A 12,128-nucleotide genomic window follows, 5' to 3' on the forward strand; every position below is an offset into this window, starting at 1 on the left:
TCCATGTTAACTGGGAAGGCTGGCAGTGAATGAGTTAAGGTTTGCGTGCACTAGCGGTATTTCCACTTGCTCCATACTGAATCCGCACTGTAAAAAAAATTCCAAAATAGCAGCTGATGTATGCATGCGCAGCACAGTATTGCTTGTTGTGTGCTGTGATGTCATGTCTCAACTCACCTGGCATGCGAACGCCTATTACGTGCACACGGTTTCACATGCAAAACTAAGATTTAACTAAGATGTCCTTTTCGGGGCTCGATAAAACATTAGAATTACATTTACTGTATAGCACGATTGTTCTAGTGTCATTCCTATCCTTCTCACTGCTCTTAGCAGGCCTCTTTGCATGGTATCTGGAGATTGCTGATATGCTATATTGAATAAGCAGCTTGTAGTCCTGAATTCATATCTTCCAATGTCACATGGAATTTCTTGGAAAAGTTAAGTTTCCTCTTATCTGCAGTACAAGTTTCTCTTGGCTGATCATCCACAAATATTTTAAAGCTTTATGTTATCCAGAGTTATCATAGCTTCTCTAGTGTTTTAGAATTTTTTTTTTATCTTCATCAGGCAAAGGCAGATCTTAGTGAGAAAGAAAAACAGTTGCATGACTTGACTGTCTTGTGTCCGTCTGTTGTGAGTGACAAAGCAGTGCAGGTAAGAAAGCTCGTACCTTTTCCTTTGATAACTAACAAAAAAAAATTGATTTTTTTTTAACAATTTAACAATTTCTTGATTACAAAATTAGACTTTTAATCCCCTCAACTCTACACACTCATACTGTATGCCACATGGATATTGTATTTTGTTGGCAGCTGATGCCCTTCAGTTCATGTACTGTGTATTCAAGCCCAAACAGTTTTCGGCAATGGCCTTTTCGTTGAGCACCCTGTAAGGTATAATGGCCTTTCAGTTTGACTCCTTGCCTCTCCAAACTGGCACCTGTTATAAACTGTTGGCATCAAGGATCAAACAACACCATATCAAATAACACTTAAAGGCTAAGTGGCTGCAATAAAAACCATGACATAATTGTTGAATACTTTTATTCTGGCTAAAGGGATCTTGAGCAGGTACCTTTTTGTGACATTAGCAAAGTCAAATAAATATTCAACAAACTTTTATTGATGCATAATCCATGTATAAGAGAAAACAGACAACACCGATTACTTGTAAAATTGCTAACCATTTATTGTATTGTAAAATGTCTCAACAGGCTAAAATGTCTATAAAGTTTTTTTTGTTTTGTTTTTTCCCCCCAGTTTTAACATAAATAATACTAGTGATACTGCCAAGTGGAACACAACAAGAATCATTGATATGTATTGGTTGGATTGGGGAATAACCGGATATATACAATTAAATGCTACAGTAAATGACAAGACCCCACAGTCAGTCATCTCAAAGATTTATGATGCATAAGGAGTGAATCCTACTTTTCAAATAATTAGATATTGGTACTGGTTATTGGAAGAATGCCTTTTTGTTTCCTGGACATCGGGGTTGTATCCCTAAAGCTTGTCAAAATAATAATAACCTAGTGATTTTAAAGGTTATCTTATGCAAAATGTCTGAGATAACTTGGGTCAAATGTTAGTGTTGCTGGCTCTGCCAAAATATTACTAATGTGCTTTGTTCGCGCGCAAAAAAAAAAAAAAAAACTCTTAAGTTTGGATAATATATGATAAAAGATACTTGTTACTGTAGCTGGGGTCATAGGTGTGGTTATGTTATTGAATATATTGTGTTGACATACTGTGCTGGATGTTGTAAAGCTTGTTTTTCCTAAAACAGGGATTCCAATAATAGCCACGCTGTCCTCATCAGTTTACTGTATATACTGCATGAAATACTGACAGGGTCTCACACCAAAATCAGATGTGAGGGCATCACAAGAGATAAGTTCCCTGGTTGAGCAGAACAGCTTTTTGCGAGCTGTGGTTTCCCAGATGAGAAAGGATATGGAGGATCTTGGTGATATCCTGCCACATCCACAGACCAAGCTTCAAGATGCCTCTCCCAAGGCAGTTAAAACCCCTGAAGCGCCCGCAGCTACCTTCACAACTGACCCTCTTGCCAAGCATCCTGACGTCTCTGCCAACACCATCCCTGCATATTTGTCAGGTCTCTCACAGAAACATAATTGATGATTTTAAAATGTCACCCAGAAGTTCAAGTCACCATTGCAAACATTAATCACACAATGTACTCTGGCAAACGATGCTAACCTTTTCGTTGCTCTGTTTCAGACTACACTAAGGCTCTGAAGCAGGAGGTGGGCCTGTTGAACGCTCGATGCAGACACCTTGAGGAGCAGCTAGAAGGTTCTTTAAAGTTCCCAAGCCTAGTTCCTACCGCAGGAACATCAAAAGAGTCCCAGGCTCACACATATCTAGATAAACCACATCCACATGACCAAGGTAGTTTTCAGTTCAATATTATTGACTAAAAGCACTTTTCATATGGAACAGTATCATGCTTTTAACTACAATTTTCAGAAGGTTGCACAATTTGGAAACAGAGTTTATTGTTCAACAAACTATGCCTTTAAAGTTGTACAGAAACTTGGAGGTCGAAACCAGCTTCATGTGTGGGATCTCGTGAAACGTCACCATATCTCGCATAACTTCATCAAATCTTGTGATTCTTCAGCTCAGTAAGCTTGTGAAGGATTACACCACAAAGGTGTTTTGCTTTTTCTTTGGGGCTTTTTTTGTGATGCCACCACAGAGTCGTAGCAGTGAGGGGAGTTATATGATGAGGAGCATAGAACCGGAAATGTGACGTATTGGTAACATAGCGACAAAGGACGGCCCATGAATGTCTGTCCTGGCTAAAATCATTAACAGTGGTTATCATACTTTTACATTTGTAAGACTCTTAAGAATGTTAAAATATGCCCTTAAACATTGACTGTGGATTATTTGTTTTGGAATATGAACAAATCGTAAGTGGAACCTGCATCAATGGATTGATTGTGTTCAACCTTTAAGGTTTCACTTTGTCAACAAGTATGTTGTCTATATTTTTTAGAATTCTTGTTCCACAAACAAAACATTGTGTTCCTGTCTGTTCTCATACTTTATGTATTTGGGTCATTAAACCTGCAGCCTAGCAGTTGAGGACGTATTTCTGAGCCGTGCTTCCCGAAGCTATTTAAGCAGATAAATGTCAAAAATAAGTTGATCAACTTAGTGGAAATGAAAAAAATGCAACCAAAGGTACAGGTTGAAGTGTAAAAGAAACCAACAAATAAAAATGGGAGGTAGATCCATATTCACCAAGTGAATCTGGCAAATATTTGTTATATGATCGTTTAGGGATTTTGTACTGTAAATAGTTTTGCTACCTCTAAATCCCATTTACACTCTTGTACGGGCACACATATTGTAGTCACATAGACTTGTGAACATATACATATGAAGGCATAGTCAAAATGAGGGGGCTGCACACACAAAGGAGCCACCTGTTATAGCTCAACCAACTGCTCTCCGTATAGTTTTGGTTTGCCTTTATTAGTCTTTTTTGGGCTAACCGAGGCAGGTTTTGGTCTCTATCCGATTCCATGCAGCCAAGACTTTTCACACTGTGCCAATCGCCTTTTTTAATGTATCTTGGTTTGTTTAAGTTTGCCTATTATGGTTTTGATTTTCAGATTTGTGTCCGGAGAAACATGCTGACTCCACTGCTTTGAGGAGTCAAGTGGTGAGAGGGCCACATGCAGAGCCACATGCCAACAACATAAGGGATCGGGTATAGGACAGATTAACTATTATTTCAAGTGATCTTATCTGTATTCAACTGTGATCAAAAGTAGCCTCCCGAACCAGTGATTTGTTTGCAGTCACCTAGTTACTGCCCAAGAGATTATGCTTAATTTGGCATACTGATTGTATGTTTATTACAGGATGACACTACTTAAAGGAGTTTCACAAAACAAAGTATTGTAATAGTTAATTATTCTAGTGACATTTAACTTTTAAAAAAAGAAAAAAAGTTGATAATGCATTGATTAAATTTCTCAGTTAATGGCCAAATATAAGGGTAATTTTCATGTAATTCTATCAAAATGTCAAAGTCAAAAATTTAAAATAGCAATTTTTCTATGCCGCCATAGTTTTCATATGCAGGGCAAATGTCTCCCATGCGGAAACAGCCACGCTTAAAGTCCTATTTATATCAGAAATAACACCATTTACTGTCCCCTCCAAAAGTATTGGAACGGCAAGGTCAATTACATTGTTTTTTTTTTCTCTCTCTCTCTCTCTTTTTTCTCTCTCTCTCGTGCAGTGCAGACGCTTTTTTGCTCACTCTGCTTGCTTCGCTTGTTTACATTTTTTCTTGCAGATAAGCTTGTTTTTCTTCTAAAAAATAAAATAAAAAAAAAAATAGAAGCAGCGACTCCTGGATATTTTTAAACCTGTGGGACTGTACTTTTTTTTGTAGATACAGTCAGTTGTTGCCATATTCCAATATTTTCTGATACCCTCTCACCATTACGTCGGCGTGGCCTGCTAATTATCACAAGCCTGCTATTACCGACAATACCAGCAATCAAGATGCCTCGCTTTTCCACTGAGGACTATCATGGACTGCTGCAGAAGATTCCAATCCTGGAAACGAAAATCCACCATCTTGAAGTGTATGTGGATCTAAATGGACAGTCGGGGAATTAAACCACTTTACCGATGTTTCAAAATGGTGAGCAGAAGTGTGCTAACAGACAGCTACTTAGCTCAAGAAAGAGGACGGATGTGGACTGTGGAAACGGTAATGGACCATCCAGCAGTTCTCCCTGGAATTCACTGGGAGCAAACCCCGAAGATATGGGACAACATCTAAAAGGGAGGACACAACACCAGCAGATTACCAAGGAATCTGGCTGGCCTGCGTTGTGGGCTGCTTCTATCCCCGAGTGAAACGGTCGCTACAGCGAAGGCCAAGAAAAAAAGGACGCAAGTCAATGCAAAACATTGACATCAGACTTACAAATAGATTTGAGACACTTTTACAAGACCCTGGCCAAGAATGCTCATCCCCCACCACCACTGAAAGGTATGAAACTACAACCCCAATTCCAATGAAGTTGGAACGTTGTGTTAAACATAAATAAAAACAGAATACAATGATTTGCAAATCATGCTCAACCTATATTTAATTGAATACACTACAAAGACAAGATATTTAATGTTCAAACTGATACACTTTATTGTTTTTAGCAAATAATCATTAACTTAGAATTTTATGGCTGCAACATGTTCCAAAAAAGCTGGGACAGGGTCATGTTTACCACTGTGTTACATCACCTTTTCTTTCAACAACATTCAATAAATGTTTGGGAACTGAGGACACTAATTGTTGAAGCTTTGTAGGTGGAATTCTTTCCCATTCTTGCTTGATTTAGAGGTTCAGCTGTTCATCAGTCCGGGGTCTCTGTTGTCGTATTTTAGGCTTCATAATGGGCCACACATTTTCAATGGGTGACAGGTCTGGACTGCAGGTAGGGCAGTCTAGTACACGCACTCTTTTACTACGAAGCCACGCTGTTGTAACACGTGCAGAATGTGGTTTGGCATTGTCTTGCTGAAATAAGCTGGGGCGTCCCTGAAAAAGGCGTTGAAGGCGAGGAACATTGTCCTTAAACTGTTCAACTATTTTCTCAGGCGCTTGTTCACAAAGAAGTGAACCTCGCCCCATCTTTGCTTGTGAATGACTGAGCATTTCAGGGAAGGTGCTTTTATACCCAATTATGGCACCCACCTGTTCCCAATTAGCCTGTTCACCTGTGGGATGTTCCAAACAGGTGTTTGATGAGCATTCCTCAACTTTCTCAGTTTTTTTTGCCACCTGTCCCAGCTTTTTTGGAACGTGTTGCAGCCATAAAATGACTGATTATTTGCTAAAAACAATAGAGTTTATCAGTTTGAACATTAAATATATTGTCTTTGTAGTGTATTCAATTAAATATTGGTTGAACATGATTTGCAAATCATTGTATTCTGTTTTTATTTATGTTTAACACAACGTCCCAACTTCATTGGAATTGGGGTTGTAAATCATACAAGAAAAAAAATGACACCCCAAACGTTAATAGTTGGTGATGGAGGCTGTCAAGGATGTGAAACGTTTTGCAGTGAGAAGAACACCAAAGTACTGTGTCTGATATCTAAAAAAAAATCCTGGAGATCACTAATCAGCACCCAACTGTAAAATCTGTCACTCTACACACAGGGGCCCTGGATGTTCTCAAGCAGCAATCAGAGGTACTGAAGCGAGATTTCATTGATCTCCTCACAAAAGTGCAATGTTTGGATGCTGAGGTTTTTATAAGTGGACCTCTCCCACTTGTACAATTTGGAGATGAACGTTTCTCTAGGCTCAGTCAATTAAATAAGTGGCTCAAAGAAGTGCCACTTCTTTGAGCCACTGTGTCGAATGGGGAAAAAAGGCAGTGGTATCGCTGTTATTTTTATTTCATTATTTCAGTGTGACCAAATTATACTGGGTGATTTTAGCTCTTTTGAATATCTCAGTTTTTAGTAAAAGGTGACCCAAAGGTTATTGTTTTAATAATTTATAGGCCTCCAAGATACAATAGAAAATTCATGGAGGATTTTTCAGAACTGGTGTCAGTTATTTGACAACTATTTTGTCAAAATGGGAGACTTTAACATTCATGTCAACAATAACATGGAAATAAAATCTAAAGAACTCTCTGCTATACACGACACATTTGACCTCTCTCAACATATTAAGGGTCCAACGCACACTCAAGGTCACATCTTAGACCTGGTCATCTCTAAGGATGTTGAAAGTCTATCAATTGACATTAAGGATATAGCTATTTCTGACCATTTTTGTGTATTCTTTGAATAACAGATTATTCCAAAAGTTCAGAAAACCTCTGTCTATTAAGAAAAGGTACATAAATGAGAGTACCGCCACTAAGTTTATGGAGACCATTGCTATGCCACAAACTGTGAATGCTGATACAGTTGATGAACTTTGGGATAATTTCACCTGTAAAATCTCAAATGTCATGAATGCTGTCGCTCCTATTAAAACTAAGGCAATCTTGAGCCGACCAAGAACACTGTGGAGGAGCACAATAATGGTAAAGACCTCTCAATCAAAGTGTAGGAAAGCAGAACGTAAGTGTAAAAAAAATAAATAAATCAAAATTGACTATAACCTCTACAGCCAGTCTTTGTAATTTTCACCAAGAGTTACTCAAGGCTAGACAGCAACACCTTTCTGAAATCATTAGTAAGAACTTCAACAATACCAGCACTCTGTTTGCTGTGGTTAACAAGCTCACAACCCCCCGAATCAGATAGCTCCAGAACTCCTAACAGCAGATAAATGCAATGAATTTGCTTGTTATTTTAGTGAAAAAATACAATCCATCAGGTTAAATATTAGCACAAATCAGCAAAATGATACTACATCTAAAGTCACCCAGGAAAAACTCTTTTACCATGTCAGAATTTGATACAGTTGACCAAAGAACTGTAGAGAAAACGGTTCAGCAGCTGAAAGCATCAACAAGCTGTCTTGACTCAATACCATCTGACTTTTTCAAATCTATTGCGAAGTCTGTACAAGCTGATTTGCAGCAAATAATCAATTGCTCACTTCAGTCAGGCGAGTTTCCTAAAGCTCAAAGTAGTTGCCATCTCAAGTAGACTTGGCTATTGTAATGGTCTTCTGACTGGACTCACCAAAAAGAGCATTAAACAGCTGCAGCTCATTCAGAATGCTGCACCTCGCGATCTGACCAGAACAAAGAGGTCAGAGCATATTACTCCAATTCTAAAGTCTTTACATTGGTTTCCAGTCAGCTTGAGAATTGATTTCAAAGTTCTGCTACTGGTCTGTAAATCACAAAACGGTTTAGGTCCTGAATACATGGAATAAATGCTAATGGTATATAAACCCTGTAGGGCTCTGAGATCGACAGACTCAGGTCAAATAGTGGAGCACAGAGTCCAAAGTATATGATGAAGCAGCATTTAGCTATTACGCTGCACACAAATGGAATAAGTTGCCAACAGAAGTGACCTCAGCCCCAAGTGTGCATGTGTTTAAGTCCAGGTTAAAAACGCTTATTTTTTCCAATGCTTTTTAGAGCATTTCCACTTTTAAAATCTATTTCTTGAAACTGTACGCCGTTTTAATTGTATTTTATTTTTATTCTTTGTTTTAAATGTTAATGATGTTTTTTTTCTTTGTTTTTAAATACTTTTAATCATGCAAAGCACAGTGAGTTACCTTTCGTATGAAATGCGCTATACAAATAAATTTGCTTTGCTGCTTTGCTTCTTAGAAACAATTATGACTTTTTGGTAGATAACAACTGCCAATAATTCAAATACTCGTATCAGTAAAATTAATTGATTTTCAGAAAGGTAATTCAGAGGGCCATCCTCTCTTTACCGTTATTTATAAATTATATGAAAATGACCCATATATGCATGGAAGATGGTTTACTATTTGGTGCTAATCAAAATCCGGATTGTTTGACTTGAGCACAGCCTTTCAAGTGTATTTTATTTTAATTTCACCTCCTGTCCTTCCAGAGTCCTGTGGTGCAGCAGGTTCGAGATGAGAACTTCTCACTGTGGCAGCAGCAGCTGAACTCCACTCTCATGGCTGGTGCTGCATCTGGTAATGTTCAGGGTGTTAAAAGGAACATTGTGCTGGCACACGCCAGGCTGGAACAGGCGGCGGCGTATATCGCTCGTCTGAGCAGAGAGAAGCAACAGCTCATCCAGATGGGCAACTGCCTTCGTGGCTGCATCAACACCCCTGGATTAAAGGGTACAATAAGACATGCATTTAACATGTGGTGTTTGTTATCATAATAGTTATGCCAGCGCCATAACAATGTGTATGCTGAGCAACCAAAATCAAATGCAAATCTTCACTTACTGGTAGTCCAATTTTGTGTGCCTTACAGAGGCAATTGAGCAAAAGAGAGATTCCTCCACAGGAGAACAAGGACATCAACATGATCGTCTTTCTGCTCTAGAACAGCTGCAGTATCGACTCACAACACAGGTACATTCTGTAATTTATAGTTTAAGAGCTATATTACTTGGTTTGCCGGCTCCATATAATCCTGCATTTTTAAATCGATGTTCTTCCAAGGATGTTCCCTTTCATTTTGATGTTAAAAAGCTTGTAATTCTTTAAAAGCAAATTCAGACTGTAGTTTCAAGAAAAACACAGAATCAATCCATTTGCTCCTTCAGTCTTTAGCTCGGATTCCAGTATCCAAATTAAAGATGTGTTCTGAAATCAAGACTTCATCATAAAGAAGGACAGAAGATCTTAATTTGTTAATTCTGTAACCCACTGGCCCACTATTTCCCAAACTTTTCAAGAAAAAAATGTGAAATTTGGTTCCTTCCCATACACAAACCTAGGAAAAGCATCCTGAATTGTCGTAACATTGAAATATACATATCGGCCCAATAAAAACTCACACAGAACCTGTTGTCGCTGTTGTCGGTGCCAACCCTAGGTTTTGAAAAGGCTGCTTTGGCCTATCATCATGCTGTTGTAGCTGGAATAATATGACTAGACTCCTTGTGACAAGTAGACTTTACGCCGATCTGATGGGTGTGATTGGTATCGGCCGATAATTAGCATTTTATGCTGATCGGCTTTCATGTCATAATCCCCGATCCGATCAATGACGTCATCGATCAGCTCCGCACAAGACATTTAACTCCGCGTCACCGTTGCCTATGAATCCAAATTTGATCGGGCACCTGAAGAATGTACACGAGGAGCATGCCGTGTTCAAGCAACGCAGCGTGAGGAAAAAAAAAAAAAAAAAAAAAGCCAAACGGACGCAAACTCTGGACAACACCCGTCCATACAGCCGGGACAGTGAGAAAGTTAAGACTAAGCATGTCATTACCAGTATTTATTAAAGTAATTTAATTGCAATAAACTAATTTAATTACGGTAAGTTAGCACCCATTATTTCTGTCATGTTGTAATGCTGATCTGAACTAAAATTATGTCAGTAGGCAATCGTTGAATGCCCCCTAGAGGTCATTGATGTTTTAACTTTTTTCTAAAATTCTAGAGAATAATTTTGAGCTGGGATGGGCTCCAGCACGCCCACGACCCCAGTGAGGCTAAACAGTACAGAAATTGGATTGATGGATACAGTACTCAGTATACAGTACACAAGTATATACAATAAATGAACAAGTCATGTGAATGGACACATTGCTCCATCTTGTGAGCGGATCGGTTATCGTTTTTTTAAACTTGCTGATCGGTGATCGGCCCAAAAGAATCCTGATCGTGTAAAGCTGAGTGAGTGACAAGTAACGTATAAAGGACACAATGATTACATTCAAAGAGCTTACATTTAATACATGCAGGGAACTACTGATACAACTAATACTGTATAGTAATATGACTTGGTGCCATCCTCCTGTGCAGGATGAGCATGAAATAAAATTAATGGATTGGCGAAATTGAAGAGGGCCTGAGAACGGAGCTGATTTGATTTTTCTACCACCAGAGGGCGAAACTTGCTCACTCATGTATGTGCAATTGTGCATGTCTCCAGGAGCTTCAGTATGCTGTGAGGCAGATGGCTTGCACTGTTGCTGAACATGCCACTTCATCTGACAGCATAGGGCCTCCCATTAAAGGAGACAGCGACCTTTGTTCCGACGGGCACAAAACCACTGATGAGTCTGGGGTAATCATGTACAAAATCCATCCATCCATCCATCTTCTGAGCCGCTTCTCCTCACTAGGGTCGTGCTGGAGCCTATCCCAGCTGTCATCGGGCAGGAGGCGGGGTACACCCTGAACTGGTTGCCAGCCAATTGCAGGGCACATAGAAACAAACAACCATTCGCACTCACAGTCATGCCTATTGGCAATTTAGAGTCTCCAATTAATGCATGTTTTTGGGATGTGGGAGGAAACCGGAGTGCCCGGAGAAAACCCACGCAGGCACGGGGAGAACATGCAAACTCCACACAGGCGGGGCCGGGGATTGAACCCGGGTCCTCAGAACTGTGAGGCTGATGCTCTAACCAGTCGCCCACCGTGCCCACGTTCAAAATTTCAAATACAAATTTTTATTTCAGTGCTGGATACAGTGCAACCACTGAGGTCGAACACAAATCCGACTCGGACTTGTTCAGATGGAAAACTAAATTTCCGTGGCTACTCACGGAACCTTTATTAGGTGGTCAGACAATTTGTAAGTAACATATTTAAGTTTGGCCATACAAATCTAAACATGCAATAAAGACATAAAAAGTAGACTTTACACCGATCTGATCGGCCTGATCGGTATCAGCATATAATTAGCATTTTATGATGATCGGCTTTAATGTCATAATTCACCGATCCAAACAATGATGTCATTGATTGGCTCCACAAGACATTTACTCCGCGTCGCCTATCGTGTACAGTATATTTGAATCCAAAAGATAGTTTATTTTAACGCTTGTCTTTTGACGTAGTACTGTAAATATCTGACAGCCAATAAAATTATTTACAAAAAAAAAAACATGGCGGCGGTGTGGGACAGACAACATGTAATGCCTGGATCAGACTACAAGACAAATTTGGTCTTTCACTATTGCACTACATCTGACAATTGCAATAAAATGTTGTATTCCGATACCACCGCATCCCATCTTTTATGATCACTGGGCTTAATCTTAATCTCAACTCAAATGCGACCAGATAGACCTGTTAGTTACCTCGGCCACGACAACAACAATCAATCGAGTCGTGTGTATTATAAGAACAAAATGGGGGGAAAACGTGTGCTGGTGGTCACCGGTGCTCGGGAAAGGACTTTATGCTCAGTATGTATGCTCCTCATCTTGTGATCGGTTATCGTTTTCTTTAAACTAGCTGATCGGTGCCAAAAACCCTGATCGTGGAAAGCCTAATAAAAGTCTTTGTCTTCACTGGAAGATTTCCCTTGACAAACGACCCCCCCCCCCCCCCCCCCCCCCCCCCCCCCCATGCCCCTAAATGAGATGTTGCATCTCATGGTCTTATCTCATCCAATAATTTTGAATAAATGACAAAGGCTTCATGTTACTGATGGCCTTACACATTAAATGCCACGT

General features: G+C 39.5%; 1 protein-coding gene across 10 annotated transcripts in view; it reads left to right on the plus strand.

Annotated features, from left to right (window-relative positions):
• Positions 1 to 12,128, plus strand: part of ccdc57 (coiled-coil domain containing 57) — a 31,980-nt gene that overhangs the window by 16,513 nt on the left and 3,339 nt on the right. For 8 of the 10 annotated variants that reach the window (XM_061664048.1, XM_061664049.1, XM_061664046.1 and 5 more), the window contains 7 exons: positions 571 to 657; positions 1,860 to 2,124; positions 2,250 to 2,420; positions 3,656 to 3,753; positions 8,580 to 8,820; positions 8,960 to 9,060; positions 10,595 to 10,729. In XM_061664048.1, coding sequence (XP_061520032.1) covers positions 571 to 657; positions 1,860 to 2,124; positions 2,250 to 2,420; positions 3,656 to 3,753; positions 8,580 to 8,820; positions 8,960 to 9,060; positions 10,595 to 10,729 — 1,098 coding nt within the window. The remainder of the gene's footprint in view (positions 1 to 570; positions 658 to 1,859; positions 2,125 to 2,249; positions 2,421 to 3,655; positions 3,754 to 8,579; positions 8,821 to 8,959; positions 9,061 to 10,594; positions 10,730 to 12,128) is intronic. The other 2 variants (XM_061664050.1, XM_061664055.1) reach the window with 2 other exon arrangements.

This window comes from Phycodurus eques, chromosome 19, assembly GCF_024500275.1.
Source record: "Phycodurus eques isolate BA_2022a chromosome 19, UOR_Pequ_1.1, whole genome shotgun sequence".
NCBI lineage: Eukaryota > Metazoa > Chordata > Actinopteri > Syngnathiformes > Syngnathidae > Phycodurus > Phycodurus eques.